Source organism: Gopherus evgoodei, chromosome 7 (assembly GCF_007399415.2).
Source record: "Gopherus evgoodei ecotype Sinaloan lineage chromosome 7, rGopEvg1_v1.p, whole genome shotgun sequence".
Classification (NCBI taxonomy): Eukaryota; Metazoa; Chordata; order Testudines; family Testudinidae; genus Gopherus; species Gopherus evgoodei.
In genome coordinates this window covers 87,176,407-87,195,843 of record NC_044328.1, presented here as the reverse complement: position 1 = coordinate 87,195,843, position 19,437 = coordinate 87,176,407, and the positions used below count along the sequence as shown (strand labels likewise).

At 39.3% G+C, this 19,437-nt stretch overlaps 1 protein-coding gene across 1 annotated transcript in view; it reads left to right on the top strand.

The window, feature by feature from the left end:
• Window positions 1-18,646, top strand: part of LOC115655196 (inter-alpha-trypsin inhibitor heavy chain H3-like) — a 60,696-nt gene extending 42,050 nt beyond the window's left edge. Inside the window, 10 exon segments of the mRNA XM_030570439.1 lie at window positions 1,560-1,745; window positions 2,793-2,932; window positions 7,694-7,848; window positions 9,419-9,457; window positions 11,428-11,541; window positions 14,281-14,485; window positions 15,133-15,194; window positions 15,197-15,304; window positions 15,932-16,043; window positions 16,658-18,646. Coding sequence (XP_030426299.1) covers window positions 1,560-1,745; window positions 2,793-2,932; window positions 7,694-7,848; window positions 9,419-9,457; window positions 11,428-11,541; window positions 14,281-14,485; window positions 15,133-15,194; window positions 15,197-15,304; window positions 15,932-16,043; window positions 16,658-16,805 — 1,269 coding nt within the window. The 3' untranslated portion in view covers window positions 16,806-18,646.
• The last annotated feature ends 791 nt before the right edge of the window (window positions 18,647-19,437 follow it).

Below are 19,437 nucleotides of genomic sequence, written 5' to 3'. Positions count from 1 at the left end.
TTGGTGGCAATAAATAAATAAATCAGGCACACTGTATGTATTTGTTGCCATTCATTATTAAGGCTGCGTGTCTGTCACAGAGGTCACGGAAAGTCATGGATTCCGTGACCTCCGGGACTTGTGCAGCAGCTGGTGCTGGCTCAGGGACTGCCCAAGCCAGGCAGCCCCTAGGCCAGTAGCAGCAGTTTGGATGTGTGGAAGGGGGCTCAGGGCTAGGGCAGAGGACTGGAGTGTGGGGCAGCACTTACCTCAAGGTAGGGGGCTCCCTAGCTCCTACAGGCAGGTCCCTGCAGCTCCTAGGTGGAGGGGCTAAGGGACTCCAAGCACTGCCTATGCCCACAGGTGCCGCCCCTGCAACTCCCTTTGGCTGTGGTTCCCAGCCAATGGGAGCTGCAGAGCTGGCGCTTGTGGCGAGAGCAGTGCGCAGAGCCCTCCTGCCACACCCCCTCTAGGAGCTGCAGAGAGATACTAGTTGGAGCTGGGTAGGGAGCCTACCAGCCCCACCAACCCTCTCCCCTCAGGACCAGGAGGGGTCTTGGGCCGCTTGCCACTGCCTGGCCACCCCCGCCCCAGCACCAGCAGGGGTTTCGGGCTGCGCACCAGTGCCAAGCTACCCTTCCCCAACACCAGCGGGAGTCTCAGGCTGCATGCCGCCACTGCCTTCCCCCTCCCAGCACCAGTGGGGGCCTTGGGCCATGCACTGCTCCCAGCCCCAACACCCACAGAGGTTGTGGGCCACCCCCCAGCACCTGTGGCCCCCCTAGCCCAAGTTTCAGTTAGGGGTATATCATAAAAGTCATGGACTGTGAATTTTTGTTTACTGCCCTTGACCTGTCCATGACTTTTACTAAAAATACCCGTGACTAAAATGTAGCCTTACTCATTATGTACACCATTATTGACAGATTGATAAATTAATGTATGCATCATATCTGCTGTAATTTTGAGAAGTTCAATTTTAGAAACTCCGTCTCCATTTAGTTAATTAAAAGGAGTTAAAACTGGAAGAGCCACTAAAGATTTACACTTGTTAATGGGGTCGGGGGTTAATGGGAACACTCTGCTAGTAAAGAGGTAGCCAGATCATTACCCACATCAGATATGCATGCTACATTATAGTGCTCATCTTTGATAGAAAGGTGTGGCTGTGGAAAGTAGTAAAAAAGCCAATGAAACACTTTTCATATATATATCTCAAAGTGCTTTACAAAGGGGTAAACCTCATTTATCCTCATTATCCAAAACAGGGAAACTGAGGCACAAAAGCTAAATGGATTAGAGAGGGTCACATCTGCAAGGCCGGGAATAGCCAAATTTTGGGACTCTTGGTCTGGTTTTCTTTCACTAGAACACACTGCCTTCTAATGTAAGTTTTCAACACGCAGTTTTGAATTAATATAAGCAGCCTGGCCAATCAATTCAACATGGAAATTTGTATGGTGGGACTCTTTGCTAGCTCCTAATGCAGCCCTTTGTTGGGCAGAATTTGAGTGCCTGTGCAGTACTACATCGCACAGACACTTACGTATTTGGATTTGATCCCTTTTTTCACTTTGCAGAGTTTTTATGATGAAGTGGCCACTCCCATGCTTCGAGAAGTGCAGTTGCACTACCCTATCAATACAACAGCTGAATTAACTCAGAACAATTTCAATCATTATTATGATGGCTCTGAAATTGTGGTGGCTGGGCGTATTATAGACAATCACCTGAACAGCTTTACTGCTGATGTGAAAGCTCAAGCTGTAATTGTTGGTTCTGCTGTGTTTATTTTAAGCAGTAGCCTGTTTTATAAAATGCCACGGCTTGAGACATACCAGAAAAATCCTGCAGAAAACATAAAAACAAATAAGAAGACTCTACATCCCCACTGTATAAATGGAATGTGTGTGACATATTTCAGTGGTCCTACTTGTGGATAGCAGTTGCATAATCACCGCTAAAAAATTAAGTTTGACATCCACCATACAGTTAATGGGTAAACTTGCAGAAATACCTAATTTATTTAAAAGTATGTCTCTTTGAAAGTAAATTACATTTTTTTCTTTTGAAATGTTTACCTGCTGGCACAATGGTAGACAGTCTATCAAATGGCTCCTGTTACACTGACATATATGTCTCTCTACATGTGGTGGGTTGCCAGTCCCACCATTTCTTCACTGACAAATAAATCAATGTTGTTTGATCTGATAGATGGGTTCTAGCTCTCACCAAACATTCCCTAGTGGTAGTTTAGTGTTTCAGTACTTTTGGGAAGTGATAACTCAAAAGCATCCCACTATGAGATGAGCTACTATGAATTAGCAAAAAGGAGGTTAAATCTTCATGCTCTTGCATGCCATTGATTGAAAAGGATGTCTGAGTATCCACTTAAATATCTCAATAACCCCATTGTTTCATATTTGATCTAAATGAAGTGTAATATCACTGTATTATCCTTGTATTACCTTATATGGTAACACTGAGGTACACTTGGCTGCTACTGTCATTGAACAGAGGTTAATAAAAATACAGAGGTGTCCCAGGATATGTATGTTAGTGTCAGAGTATGCCATATATCCAGGAAGAGGTACCCAAAGCCTCACCAAAATTTCTTGTCTTATTTTCACCATTACAGACTAATTTCTTTATTGAACTATATCACATCAGTGTAATTAATTGCAAGTTAATAGAGACAATTTGTTAGTTGCTGGATTTCTGTATGTATAAAATGCTCCCTGAATTGAAATACCTTTATGCAGTGATGAGATCATTGTAATTTTTGCAAACAGCAGATTCTTAATTCCTAACAGGCAAACAAGGATGTGACATTTACTAAACAAGTAGATATTGAAGAAACAGCTAAAACTCTCCAACACCAGGAGTACATATTTGGGGATTACACTGAGAGGCTTTGGGCCTATCTCACCATCCAACAATTACTGGAAAAACGGTAAGCAAGTATAAAAAAGTATGCAGTTAAAATCGCTGTGGGTGTTGGTAGTGACCAAAGCTTGTTACTATCAGATAACAGGTGGTTGATGTGATATCAGTTCCCAGTAAACATGGATCCACATCATGAAATCCACTAAAGCATGTCAACCTCAGGAGAAGGGTCAAGAGACTAAATGGGCCATGGAAACTGAACAATTCTCTCCTCTCTTGAAATGATCCATTCAAATGAGAGCTGTGGAACATTTGAAGGACAGCATAGGAAATGATGCATTTGTGCTGCCACTTGTACCCTATAACTTCTGTGGCTAAATAGAACACTTCGGGCTTTCAATCTGTCACCGTTCATCAGCACTTACATTCTTCCTAAATAAAATGACAAGGAACCCCCTCCCCCACCCACTCCCCACATCATTGACCATAACCAATTTGCTCTGCATTCCAATGGAAATGGACTTGGATCATTTTATTCCTCTTTATGTGGGACAAATTCTGACTATGTGCATATAACTCATTTTTAATTATAGTGATAGTGGGCCAGGCATAAGGGTCCTGAATCTACCCTTCCCTTTTTTTTGCTCCTTCCCCATACCCGTCTCAGTTTCAGTGCTTTATTTCCATCCCCCATAGCTGTCAAGTGGTGCTAAAGAATGGCACTACTCCACACAGATCAGGAACATAAGTGAATGGAGCGACGTAGGCCTTGTAATTTGGGGTCTGAGTAATGTAGGGGAGGGTGCCTGCCATCAACCTGCACCTTCATGAAGGTCCACATTGTTCTCCTGTTTTGGAACCTCCCTTTCCTGCCACACGCACTGTGTAATCATCACTATCTTTGGGGAGTTGGAAGATAGCCCCTGAGTTCCATTAATCCCATTCCTCATCCTATAGTGTTCAGGACATACCCTTCTCTGCTCGCCCCTTCCCCTCTGCAGTTTCCTATTCCCTACTGACTCTAAGAATGATGGACTAAATCTAGATAGAAACTCAAAGCAGCTCTAGATCTCCCCATGTATTATTGCATATGCCTAATTCAGGTTCTGAATGTGGCTACAATTATAGCAGCAATGTCTTAGCTTGATTATTAGTCTTCTAAAGGCAAGCAGCTTATTCATTTTAGAATAGACTCAGGTTAGAACTGAAATAAATAATTTTGCCACTCTATAGCTAAAGGAATCCTGAATACAATAAATATTTCTTTGTTATAGATGGTCAGGCTTGATCATTTTTCTTTCTCCTAAAATGCTTTCCCTCTGAAGTCAGTATTTAATGGAAACTACTGGCTCATGGTGACCTTATTAACTCAGGTGAACAACGCCACAAAAGCCAAATGTATGATAAACATGCAGGTCTATATTCTACTTTATATCACTTCATGGTTTAGAAAATGAGAGTGTAGAATGAATGGAATAGCACTAATCAAACAAGAACCAGTGTAATAACATTAGATACCTATGTATAAAAATAGACTGATAATTGAACATGTGGTATTGTTTTACATGTATTTTTAAATGTTGTTGCAGAAAAACTGTTGTAAATAGATTGGTTGCATGTGCTCTTTACCAATATATATATTTAATTCAGAGTGAGTCTTTCTTTCAGGTTAAGAACTGCATAAAAAACATGTAATAGACTTTGTTTTAAATAAGCTGTTAGACATGTACAACCAACAGTCCACTAGAAAATGCAAAGAAATAAAATTTTTTATAGGAAACTCATGTTTACAGAGTATCTTCTACTGATAGTCTGTAAAGTACTCTCTGGTGCGCGCGCGTGTGTGTGTAGTACTGCCCTCTACTGGACTTTAGGCTATAACCTCTCCAATGCAATAAAAATATTATTATTACTTGACTATGGATGGGTTGGCATTGAACCTGAACTGCATTCAACTCAGGGGAATTCTATATTAGATCTCATCTTGACAAGTAAAAAGGAACTGATCACAGAACTCAAAAAAGTGGTAAATTAGATAAAAGTGATCATGATTTGATTACATTTGTTATGTGCAAATAGAATAACATCTAAACCAGTAACATACAATAATGGTGCTTTAAAAGGACCATTTTCACAAAGCTGAAAACAATTATGAGCCACATTAACCAAGAGAGAGAATTTAAACAGAAAAATGTGAATGTTAATTGAGATCTGTTTTAAAACATTTTTCTAGATTACTAGCTGCCCCAAAAGCCACAAACCCGTAATCAAGAAAGAAGGTCATACTGCTTATTGGAAATTGTAAAATTGTCAATAATGCAGAAAAATCAAAAGTGGTCAATAATTACATTTGTTCTGTACGTGTGGAAAAACACGGAGGATGTATGCGTATACAGTGATGAAACTCTTTCCATTCCAGTACTAGCTCAAGAGGATATTAAACAGCAGCTACTAAAGCTAGACACTTTAAAATCAGCACATCAGGATAACTTGCAACAGAGAGCTTTAAAAGAGCTTTCCAAGGAGCTCTCTGGACTGTTAATGTTGTTTTTCAATGTCCTGGAACACTAGTGAAGTTCCAGAGTACTGGGAAAAAGCGCATGCTGTGCCAATATTTAAACAAGACAACCCGAGTAATTATTGGTCTGTCAGCCTGATGTTGATGTTGGGCAAAAAATGATGGACAATAGGACTTAATTAATAAAGAATTAAAGGAGAGTGATAAAATTAATGCAGTTAACATATTTTATGAAAAACAGATCTTGTCAAATTAACTTGATTTTTTAAGATTGCAAGTTTGTTACAACACAATATTTTGATTAAGAAACTAGAATGATCCAAAATCAGCAAGGCCAACGTTAAACTGATTAAAAATGAGTTAACTGATAGGTCTCAAAATGGAATTGTAAATGGGGGATCATCATCAAGTGGGTGTGTTCCCTGTCCTACAGGGATGAGTTCTTGGCCCTACACTGCTTAACATTTTTATTAGTGACCTGGAAGAAAACATAAAATCATCACTGATGAAGTTTGCAGATGATGCAAAGATTGGGGGAGTGATAAATGATGGAAAGGACAGGCCCCTGATACAGAGAGGTCTGACACAGAGAGGTCTGGATTTCTTCATAAGCTGGGCACAAGCAAACAATATGTATTTTAATAAAGCCAAATGTAAGATCATACATCTAGGAACAAAAAATGTAGGCCATACTTACAGGAGAGGGGAGTCTATCCTGGAAAACAGTGACTCTGAAAAAGACTTGGAGGCCATGGTGGTTAATCAGAAGAACATGAGCTTCCAATGCAACACTGTGGCCTTGCTAATGCTATCCTTGAATATATAAATGGAGTTGGGAGATTATTTCACCTGTGGATTTGGCATCGGTGCAACCACTGCTGGAATACTGTGTCCAGGTCTGGTGTCCACAGTTCAAGAAGGATGTTGATTTATTGGGAAAAGTTCAGAGAAAGAGCACAAGAAAAATTAAAGGATTAGAAAACATACCTTGAGTGATAGATTCAAGGAGCTCAATCTATTTAGCTTCACAAAGAGAAGGTTAAGGGGTGACTTGATTACAGTCTATAAGTCCCTGCATGTGGTTCATAAAGGGCACTTCAACCTAGCAGACTAAGGTATGACAAGATCTTATGGCTGGAAGTCGAAGCTAGACAAATTCAAACTAGAAATAAGATGCAAATTTTTAACAATGAGGACTACTTGCCAAGACTATTAGTGGACTGTCCATCACTGCAAATTTAAAATCAAGATTGGATGTTTTTCTAAAAGAGATTCTCTAGTTCAAACAGGAATTAATGCAGGGATGTGCTATAGCCTGTGTTCAGCAGGAGATCAGACTGGAGCACAATGATTCCTTCTGGCCTTATTAAAATATGAATCCCTATATGTAATGTAACTTAATCTTGAAGTTATATTGATAGGACACCGACAGCCTCTGGTGAATTCAGGAAAAATAGACACACCTGTTCTTTTGCCAAATTAGAGGTGACATTTGTTCATTGTAGAGAGATTTGGCTGGTTTCAATCATATCTGTTTATTATACATGGTTTCCCCCCTCCTGTCTGATATACTTGTGCTGCCCTTTTAACATCTTGTGTAGAGACCAGTGTTTTTAGAGCCAAAGGTTGTGAGTTCTACACACATGCTGTAAGTGTGATTGATGGTTGTAGGTAGGTGGCCATACATTAGGAGTTATAAACGGAGGCAGTCTGCTTATTTTGGGAAAGGGCCAGCAGGGTGATTTTTTATTTTTATTTTTTGTCCCTCATGCCAAAACTGAGCAGCCAACATATCCAAAACACAAAAGCCATCTCTGACTAAAAGGTTTACAAATAAAACTATCTATTGATAGCTGTCACTATACAGTCAGCCAAAAGCATCATATCCAAAATGTGATGTTTAAATAAAAAAAAAAAAAATTAGGAAAACTCAATAGCTGCTGGTTGCTTTGGTCCCCGAACTGGAAAATTCAGACAGGGAACTTTTTCACCACTAAAAGATAAAGGTAACTACTATTAAAATACAAATACACAGAATTTACTTGAGCATTGGGTGCTGAGACTTGCTGAACAAAAAGTTTTGTAATACTTCATAAGATCCAAATAGTATTTCTAACAATAATATTTAAAGTAATAAGACAAAACCAATGTATGAAAAAGACAGAATCTAAGTTCAGTGGTTTTTGGCTGATTACAGAAGAGAATGTTGCTATTATGCAGAAAAATATTATGCAGTGCTTAATGTCTTGGCTTTGTAGAAAGTTTCTAAAAAGGTGCAAGTTGCTGTTCTGATTCTCTTCCTGCATTCAGCATTTCAGCTCAAGAAGAAAAACGGAGGAATCTTGCAGCAGAAGCCCTGGAGCTCTCTCTGAAATATAAATTTGTGACCCCTCTCACATCCATGGTGGTAACAAAACCAGAAGATAATGAAGATAAAGCTGCAATTGCTGATAAACCAGTAGAAGGTAGAGACATTTTAATAGTTTTTCTTCACAATCTAATCTGAGATCATTTTTCTAGAGCTGGTGGGCTAATTCATTGTGAATAAATTACCTGATGGATTTAATCTTATTTTATGTTCACTAATCATTCAAACAAAGCTTGATTTCTGCAAATTTATTAATTATTCACAAGTTTTCAAGTAATAATACACTTCTACCTGATTTAACGTGACCTAATATAACACAAATTCAGATACAAGCGGTAAAGCAGTGCTCTGAGGGGGTGGGGCTGCGCACTCAGGCGGATCAAAGCAAGTTCGATATAATGCGGTTTCACCTATAACGCGGTAAGATTTTTTTGGCTCCTGAGGAGAGCTTTATATTGGGGTAGAGGTGTATAAGCAAACAAATTTGGGGCTATGGGTGGTTTGTCACTTTTATAGTCACTAGCATAAGTGGCTTTTGAAAATTTACACACGAGTGATTTATGAGCCCAAGTCCCACTGGGTTTCAATGGGACTTAGAATCCTAAATCATTAGGTGCTTTTGAAAACTTTGCTCCAGTGTGTGCCTGGTATTGTTCCTCATCACTGACTGGATGATTGAAGCTCTTGAAGCAGGAGAAATAAAGAATAATGTACTTCCCGTATGAATTTTCGGACTGAATAATCATAGACTCTCAGATTGTCCTGATGGCACAATTAGTTGATTTAGTCTCGCTTTCTGTATAACATAGGCCACAGACTTTTACCCAGTTACCCCTGTACTGAGTCCAATAACTTGTTTGATTAAAGCCTATCTTCCAGAAAGCATCTAGAAGACCTCAAGAGATTGTGAGACTTGCAATAAAATAATGAGAGTTGGCAACACTGAAAATTTTCCTTGCAGCCTTGTTAGCTGTATGATATATGACAAATATTTATTGCAAGTACTAATCATAACTTGACACAACCACTTCCACATTATCTTAACCACTATTCTTTTAAGTTCCGTGTGTTATCAAGTAGATGGGTACAAATTAGTTTATCCCACTCTGTATTGTCTGTGATTATACAACTGAAATTTTATACCATAACACTGATTTTTACATATATTGTGTGCACAACGCTTGTCTTTTATTCTTCCTTTGCAAGGTCACTGTGAAGGATCCTTCAAAACACCTTTCTGATAGAGAGTGAGAATCATGTGAAATAATGTAGCCTGAAGACTCTCTGAAGAGGGGAAAACTTTTACTATCTTTTTAATTCTGTTCAGAGCTAGTGAGGCAACTAAAAAAAGAAATAGAATATCCAGGATTTTAGTATCTTAAATGTAGTTAGAGCATCTAAGATTATGATGATGAATATCTTGCCCCTTTACCCTAGCAACTTGAACTGTTGTGAGAAAACGCTTTTCGTCAACAGATCCCTTGATAGAGTAGTAAAAATGGTTTAAGCAATAATGTAGACAAGACAAAATGATATCCAATACCATTACAGAAAGCATGTCTGAAGCTTAAAAAGGGTGCGGTGGGGGGAAAAACGATTTTAAACTTCAAAAGATGCTAGTTTAAAATTATTTTGATTCATCTAACTTTTTTTTTCCAATCTGTCAGATACTATTCGGTATAGTTACCCTTCAAAGGCAAACTCTGGTAAGTTGTCTTTTTTAAAACATACCTACAAACAGTTCTACCTTTTCAAGAACAAATATGTGATGTCATCACAATGCTCTTAAGAGAAAGTTAGTTTTACCTGGGGTGTAGGTATTGTGAAAATAAATTCAAGTTAATGTTGATACCAGTAACATAACTTTTCAACATGAATGAAGGCACAATAAAGCCATTATCAAAACTATAGCTTATGTAATTCATAAGTGTTTAGATACCAAAGATAGAGATGTTAATGGGAAATAAAAGCAAACACTTGAAGACAACATATAACACACTTTCTGTACTGTGCAACGTAATTCATGTAGCTTGAAGTGCTATTCTAAAGTGACTGTGCAAAATTACACCATTTTACTTAAGGTAACTGTTCCTGTTGTGTATTCAGAGTCACGTCTACCCTCTTTGGTAACAAACTTACTCCTGTTAGCCATGGAAAGTCAAAACAGCTAAGAAAGTCAGGTGCTGATTCTACTTCAGTTTGTGCATACTCAACAGAATTTGTCAGTATGTTTCAATGTAACAGTTATGCAACACAACTGAAGACAGTGGGATTGTCCAGGTATCACTAAGTGCATGTTTGGAAGTCAGGAGGTTTCACAGGTGCAACTGACAGTCTAATTTTTTTGGCAAAATCAAATAATGCACAAGTTGAAAAGAACTGTACTTGACTCTCAGCTCTCAGGTTGACATTGCAAATCTGGCAATTAGAAAATACATCTTTCTCTTTGTATCAGAGGGTAGCCATGTTAGTCTGGATCTTTAAAAGCAGCAAAGAATCCTGTGGCACCTTATAGACTAACAGACGTTTTGGAGCATGAGCTTTCGTGGGTGAATACCCACTTCCTCAGATGCAAGATCTTTCCTCAGATCTTTCTCTTTGTAAGCTGTACACACTTGATTTGGAATCACTAAAACACGTTAAACATGAATGCCATTTTTAAAGGCAAGAACATTTTAAGAACAGACCACATTTTAGCCTCAGATCATTTTCACTGGTAATCACTATGTTAAGCATCCAATCGCTATTAATCTTTTTGGTGAACACCACAACAAAAAAGGCATTTAGCACTTCTGTCATTTCCATATTTTCTGTTGTTGTTTCTCTGATGGGTCCCTCTTGGGGTGCCACCTGGAACTGGAGTACCACTGAGCCCCCTGACCCACCAGCCTGGGCTCACTTTACACTGTACTGCTGTAACCAGCCTGCACTTTTGCCACAACACATACAGGTGGGGACAGACCCAGCTGCAGTTACATGCAGGCAGGTTCTTTAATCAGTTTCTGCATAGGAGGGCACATTTAGGGCACCTGTCAGTTCTTACGGCACATACCTTCTCTCTGGAGTGTAAACCCAAAATTATAACATCTTGCACTACACAGGGAACTGTACAGCATAAGCTCATGAGATTCACTCACTTCCTCAATGTGAAGAGGACATATACACACACTGGTTTTAGACAAAGCAAAAAGAAGTTTATTAACTACAAAAGAGAGGTTTTCAGTGATTGTAAGGGATAGCAAACAGATCAAAACAAATTACCTAGCAAATAAACAAAACACACAAACAAAGCTTAATATACTAAAGAGATTGGATATGAATAGCAAATTCTCACCCTAAATGATGATACAACTAGGCTGTAGGATCTTAAGGGGGCAAGCTGTGCTGGCTTACAACTTATAAACCTTCTGTTGTTCCATTCACAGGCTAAAAATCCCTTTAGTTTGGGTCCAGCACTTCCCCCCAGTTTAGTCTTTGTTCATGCTGTATTGTTTTCCCAACAGATGTCTGGGATTTTGTTCACATCTATTTTGTTCTTCTTTGTTGCACTTCCAATGAATGTCATTGGGTGAAGAGTCTAATTACTAATTATCTCAGCCATAATTTATTGTTTCTCTATCAATGAGAGGCTGCTTTTGTAAGTCAATTAATCTGAGACATTGTAATGTGTTTGCAGTTGATGGAGATCCACATTTCCTTATAGAAGTGCCACAGAAAAAAGACCATCTTTGCTTCAATATAAATTTAGATCCAGGTGTGGTGTTAAACCTAGTAAAAGACCTTGACACAGGTGAGTTAATATTTATCTAAAGTAAAAGGGCAAAAAGTCCAGGAGGGAAAGGACGAGAAATCATTTTGATTCTGAACGGAGAAAAAACACGTAGTGGGTGACACCACCAGTACCTGCCTACTTCCAGATAAAATGTGTTTGATAGCATATGCAAGTGAATAAGAACAAATATAGGGATGGATTTAAGCAGCAGCACTAACTTTATTAACACTTCTCCATGGATTGAGGTTTATCTGCCATATATCCCCATACTAGGCATTTAAGTGGGTCCAGTGAGGGTTTGCAGGGCTCCTATCTGTAGCCCAGTGGTTCTCAAACTTTAGCAACTGAAGGACCCCCATTTTGATTTACAGTTTTTGCAGATCCTCAACCCCCTGATTCAGCCCTAGGCCCTGGCCCCACTATACCCCAGGCCCTGCCCCCACTCTCCTTCCCCCAAGGTGCCACCCCCGCCCCCTTCTTCCTGTCCTCTCCACCACCACCTCTCCTCTTTCCCACCTCTTTCCACCCCCTTCCCTGAGTGCGCCCCATCCCTGCTCCTCCCCCTCCCTCTTAGCGCCTCCTGCACACCACTGAACAGCTGTTCTGTGGCATGCAGGAGGCGCTGGGAGGAAGGAGGCAGAGTTGATCAGTGAGGTCAGCAGACCCGGACTTGACTAGCGAGTACCCTCGCAATCCCCAAGGGTCTGTGGACCCATTTGAGAAACTCTGATGTAGCCCATAAATAAGAACATACATAAGAATGCCCCTACTATGTCAGACCAAAGGTCCATCTAGCCCAGTATCCTGTCTTCCAACAGTAGCCGGTGCCAGGTGTCCCAAAGGGAATGACCAGAACAAGTAATCATCAAGTGATCCATCCCCTGTCGCTCATTCCCAGCTTCTGGCAAACAGAGGCTAGGGACATCATTCCTGCCCATCCTGGCTAATAGCCATTGATGGACCTATCCTCCATGAATTTATCTAGTTCATTTTTGAACCCTGTTATGGTCTTGGCCTTCACAACATCCTCCGGCAAAGAGTTCCACAGGCTGACTATGTGTTGTATGAAGAAATACTTCCTTTTATTTGTTTTAAACGTGCTGCCTATTAATTTCATTTGGTGACCCCTAGGTCTTGTGTTATCAGAAGTATAAACAACACTTCCTTATATACTTTCTCTATACTAGTCATGGTTTTATAGACCTCAATCATATCTCCCCTTAGCCATCTCTTTTCCAAACAGAAAAGTCCCAGTCTTATTAATCTCTCCTCATACGGAAGCCGTTCCATACCCCTAATAATTTTTATTGCCCTTCTCTGAACCTTTTCCAATTCCAATATATCTTTTTTGAGATGGGGCAACCACATTTGCACACAGTATTCAAGATGAGGATGTATCATGGATTTATATAGAGGCAACATGATATTTTCTGCCAGATTATCTATCCCTTTCTTAATTATTCCCAGCATTCTGTTCACTTTTTTGACTGCCACTGCACATTGAGTGGATGTTTTCAGAGAACTAGCCAAAATGACTCCAAGATCTTTCTTAGGTGGTAACAGCTAATTTATACCCCATCATTTTATATGTATAGTTGAGATTATGCTTTCCAGCGTGCATTACTTAGCATTTATCAACATGAAATTTCATCTGCCATTTTGTTGCCCAGTCAGCCAGTTTTGAGAGATCCTTTTGTAGCTCTTCTCAGTCTGCCTGGGTCTTAACTATCTTGAGTAATTTTATATCATCTGCAAATTTTGCCACCTCACTGTTTACCCCGTTTCCCAGATCATTGATGAATATGTTGAACTCTCCACTGACTACCTCTAGGATTCAGCCCTCACACTCCCTGCAGCAAAGAGGACAGAAAAAAGGACTTTGGTCTATGAAGACTTCAGGTATCTGCTTTTCCCGACGTCTACCAGCAAAATCCCAGGTCTCTTATTTCTGGAGGCTGGCCTTTTATCTGCATTGCACACGGGCCTCAGGTTACAACAAGCTAAACATTCCTACCGATTCTTAACATTCAATTTCTAAGTCCTCTTCCTATTCAACTTAACTGTGTCTCCATGATACTGTAAGGAAGATGATAAAAACCTACCAGGCCTCAGCCTTTTGGCCTGAATAGGAAAAATTCCTTCTCACTCCCTAAAACAGGTGATCAGGCAGACCCAAGACATCCTACAAAAACCAGTTCCTATGTTATCTAACAGTGGGGAGGGAGTGTGGGTTTAGATAAAATGGGACAAGAGGCTTGAGAAATTTCAGGCAAGAGTTTAAGTTGATGATCATGGGGAACAATCCCTCATCCCTTTGGCTGGTCAAAGGGTGGAGGAGTGTCCCTGGGAAGGAGGTGCCTACTCCTGCATACACTCCCCCTTTCATTCCAAAGCTATCTGGCACCTTCTGGATCCAATCAAGTCTCACACCCACTAAACCAGGTGGAGGCATTCTGCTCATCTGTCTCCTTAAGTGATATACCACTTGAATCTTGCTAAACTAATGCTCCCTAATGCAACTGCTATGTCAGTGGTCTAAAGCTTTGTGTGCAGGAGAGGCCAAAATGAAAAGAAATACAGGCAAGAGACTGAAGGAGAAAAAGGTGGAGTAGTAAATTGGTAGCCAGTGAAAGGATTGGAAATTATTCTATAAAATGGTTCAGCTGCATAGTACTTTCCTTCTCCACATCATTCCTCAATATTTCCTGATCAGAATCTATCTGTACAGTAATAGCACATTTTGTTCCTTTATAACAGGCATCACAGTTAATGGGCAGCTTATTGGAAAAAAGAAAGTCAGAAACAATGCACAGATCCAAAAAACATATATTGGAAAACTTGGGATTGTAAATACACAACTGGATTTAAAAATAAAAATAACGTCTGAAAAAATCACCCTCCAGAATGGCAGAAAGACAGCCACTTTTACCTGGCTTGATACAATCACCCTACAACAGGAAAGGTAAAGTACAACACAAAAGCCCAGACTTATTCAAGAATGTTCAAACTTATGAAACCATTAGTATGTAAATGTAATTAAGGCTGATGGCAGTGGCAATCTGATTAACAAATCCTTGGAAGCCACGTACCCTGTTCATGCATTCAATTGTTTGTTTCAATACTGTAGGCGCTGAATCAAGAAAGCACTTCTGCACGCGCTTAGTTGAGCATATGTTTAAGTGCTATCCCAAACAAGGATGCTTTCCTCAATTAGAATCTTAGATATGAATGGTATGATCCTGCAGCTACCTACAAACATGTAGACGTCTGCATCGACATGGAACCCCATTGACTTCAGTGGAGCTCCAGATGAGCACAGGAGTGTGTGTGTGTGCATACAGTTGCAGGATTGAGGTTTTAGTCTCTTCACTCTTGAACTCTTTGCTACCACATATTAAGTATCACTAGTTGAAATATTTTGTTTGATTTATGGATCTTCAGAAAGTTTTGTTAAAAAAAATAATCTTACTCTGCCAGATGGATTTTCCATAGATTCCCTGGTCTGTTAGTTAACTTAGTGTCCACAATATTAAATGCTGAAAACCAAAAATGAACAGTTATGAGGTCTCTTCACAAATTTTATTTTTCACCTTTCTTCTCCTGCTGCAGTTTGACTATGGAGATAAATAGGGAAAAGAATCTAGTGCTTTCATTCGCAGATGATGCAACTTTTTTGTTTTTTTGCATCGAGTGTGGAAGAAGCATCTTATACACCACGATTTCCTAGGATTGTACATGCTGGATAGTTACAAGGTGTCTGAACACACCCATGGCTTATTAGGTAAGAATTCACATCCATTGAAACGGATGAACACTACCTTAATTTAAAAGACTGACATTTTCCAGACTGGTTCATTTAGGGAAAAGTAATCATGTGTCCACATTCTCAGAGCTAAGATGAATAGAATATTTTTAAAGTATCACCTCCTATATTAACTCTTTCATTATATCTGGTCCTAGTTTGTATATTAAAAATAAAAATGGGATGTAGGGCAATAACTTCAATAAAAAACTGAGAATATGAAAACATGTTCTGTAAGTGAGAGAGAGTCTACAGCCCATGTCTTAAACTCATAGAAATTACAAATGGAGATGACCTAATAGATCACATTTAGCTCATTCTCTTGGGATAAGTGCAGTTTTCCCTACAGTATCTGTTCTTTTGCTTTGTCTAGGCTAGTTTTAAATGTCTCAAGATATGAGATTCTACTACTTCTCTTGGGAGAGTATGCCATAGACTAACAGATCTCCCCATTATGAAGTTTTCCTGGGAATTTCAAAATTTCCTTCTCTTAATTTCATCCCCTCACTGCTAGTTATACTTGATTGTATGTATCAAAAGTATCTTATAGCTATCAGTTGATTTAACAGCAGTTTCTGATATTGTATTTTCTCCCCTTATTTTCAGGACAGTTTTTCCAGCACATTGATTTTGAAGTTTTTGACATCCGTCCTGGATCTGACCCCGAGAAACCACATGCCACAATGATTGTCAAAAACAATAAACTGACAGTAACCAGGTAACCAAATTATTAGGAAATACTTCCCTACCTTGAATAGATCTGTAATTTAGGGAGAGGAAGATGGGAAAATTCTCTACTTGTTACAGTAAAGGACTGGGTTCGGTTCTTTTTAAAAAGACAGGCAACACAACAGTCTCCCTGAGAGACAGAGCGCAGTGCGAGAGTCTTCTTCTGTAAGAATCTCCATCTTGAACTGTTTCATGGCACAGCACTCTTCCCCAAGTGAACAGGCAGGAACCTTACATCTACAATGGTGCAGTACATACAACAAAATTATAATCTCTCCTTACAATTATTTACCTACATATTCCTGATTATGCAACAGACTTGCTGTTTGACCATGGAAAAGCCATTTAAACCCTTTTTACACTAGAAAAACTGCCTGTTGTTGCCTAGAAGGTACCAACTGAATGGATCCAGCATGGTTTAACTGCAAGTGTAGACAAAGACTGCTACTGTATTCATAGGTAAATACTAGTCTAAAGAATTTATACAAAGACAAACCTGGTAAAATTGCTAAGCTCACAGACAGACAGATTCAGAATCAGAGCTGCATCACATTACAAAGTGCTATTATTTTGGTTCATTCATGCTTTTTGTCTTTATTTCAGGATCAGTGAGAAAGATTATGGAAAAGACCTCAGTCATGGAACAATCGTCCCCTGCTGGTTTATTTATAACAATGGTACAGGACTGATTGATGGAGCTCACACCGACTATATTGTTTCCAACCTATTTAGCACACCATTTATAAACTAAGCAACAAACTTACATGTGCAATCTCATACTTTAAAGAAAGAGTTAGCTACAAGAAAACAATACAGAGAAATAAAGTTGCCTTTACTCATTATTAAATGTAGCTGATAGCTACAGTTTTTATTCTTTGATATTTTCCCAACTTTGACGCACATGGCATGTCTCAGTAATCACTTCTAAGTAAATATTATGATCTGGATAGTAATTTTGTCTGCCTTTGGCCTGTGCCATGTGTACATCTAGTATCATGTTCATACGTTTGCTTCGATTATAGACTGCGAGATCTGTTCCTGCTCACATTAAAGTCAATGACAAAACATGCATAAACTCCAGTGGAAACAGAATTGTGCCCACTAGTTGTGCCTGGTGTCCTAGTCAATGTGAGTAGCTAGTCACACCAGGAAAGGAAGCTGCACCACTTGATTCTTATTTACTTGACAGGGCAGCATGTTGCATTCATGCCTGCATAGCCTTCTATGCAGAGAGAAAAGGAGCTTCTGTCAGATCGAAGTCTCAACATGTAGCGTAGATTTTACTGTGCAGAGGCATTCCTTACCCTTTCCTCACTCATTTTCTCCTGCCCCTTTGGGCATCAGGTGTCTATGCTATTTCCAGGAGCTCCTGTTTTCTTACTAAGATTAAATGGTGGACAGCTGACAGCTACTGCAAGGCTTCTGGATTCTCAGAACAAGTTTAATTCCTCATGCACCAACAACTGGGATGGTTCTATCCACAGTGTCAAGCATCATATGTAACATTAAACATTCATCCATGAACATAAAAGCTGTATTTGGCAATTTTAACATAAAATTAAAACTAACAGAAGACTTTTCAGTTGTACTTTACTTTTCAAGAGACATGCATCTAATTTCCATACATGCATCATTTATACCATTGACATAATATTATGGCTTTACAACTCAGAAATATGTATTTGTTTTCCCAAGTGTTCTACAAGATAATACAAAGTGACTTGATTCCTGATGCCTGGTCTAAACAGAGGAGTATTATTGGCAAAGTTACGGGAGAGGAGGACTGGAATAATTGGAGGTGTTGCAGGACAAAATTTAATTGCATTGGTAAACCTTTAAGCAGTTCCAGAACTGGAATAATTGAAGATGGGGGAAAGGGATGTTGTGACAGTCTATACTTTTATGGTCATAAATTTTATAAGACTATGATAAATTTTGTACAAAGTATGCCTTGTGTGATATCATTTAAAACATCATCTTCTGCTGAACATTATTGTCCTGGTAAAATATGTGTATCAACATTGTATGTAAAGTTATAAGTTTATATTGTATAACATTGCTGTAACATGTTCCAGAGTTAGAAAAGCAGGCCCAAACATGTTTTTCAGAGACAAAGAAACATTAGCAACCCAGCCAGGTGTTAGTTATCACTGGTTTAAACAGTCATTCTTCAGCAATGGAAGGGATAAACAAGAAATTTACATTTCATCACAGAGACTGTTCAATCCTCACATCCACAAGAGGCTACTTGTCACCTTCACCCCAGGTGGGGTAATCCTTAAAAATGGTAGTGTGATATAAGAGAGGGAGAGACAGTGGCATCCATTTAACCTCTTCTCCTCCCATCTCTGTTCATGACATCATCACATCGACTGAATTAAGGAGGAGTTATCCCAGGCTGAAAAGGAGACCCAGCCTGTGAAATTTACAACAGCATATGGTGAGACAAAATCTTTGTTTTTAAGTTCACGTACCTTGTTAAATTAGGTATTAGCTGGCTTATTACTCTTTTATAACCAATCATGACTTTTATGCATCATCCCTTGTAATCACTTAAAATCTATCTTTCTGGAGTTAATAAACTTATCTTATTGTTTTACCTCAATCAATGTGTTTGGATTAGAGTGTGTGGGAAACTCCATTTGAGATAACAAAGCTGGTACATGTATCATTTTCCTTTGAGGAAATGATGGACTTTCTGTGAGCTTGCATTGTTCAGTAGTGTGCCGGACAGTACAAGATGCACATCCCTGGGGGAACAAGGCTGATAATTTGTATGTAATTAATGCACGACTGGTCAGAGTGCTCATGTTTAGCCGGGAGTGAATTTACATGCTGAAGGCTGTGAGAGCAGACCGGAAGTGGCTGCTGTGACAGTAAAGCAATGTAAAAGACATCCCAGGCTAGAAAGTTAATGGGATACAGCAGTTCAATGGTCTAGATTGTATCCTGGGTAATATCACAGATGTAAAGCCAGAAAGGACGTACATTGGCAGAGCTGGGAACAAAGGTTGACTTAACTCACTCAATGGCTTGAGACAACAGACAAAAGAAACGTTTTGTGTATGTAAGTACAGTGTTAGGTCATTGGGAAAGGAGCTGACAGGAAAATGCCCAACACTTTTATTATATGACATTGAAAAAGAATTCCATGGTCAAATTGTTTTTTATGAATCAGAGTTCTACTGATGCAGGAAAATTCAGTGCTTCTACTTTTTTTGTGATGCTGTATTTTACATGGTCCATGGACACAAAACATGATATATGCAGTGTTTGAGTATTGTTGCATGACCTCATGGCCTCCTTTTTGGTGGATTAGCACAAGTAGCAGAATTCCTGGCGTTGATGACACAAGCATGAGCTCAGTAAATATCAGAACTTGT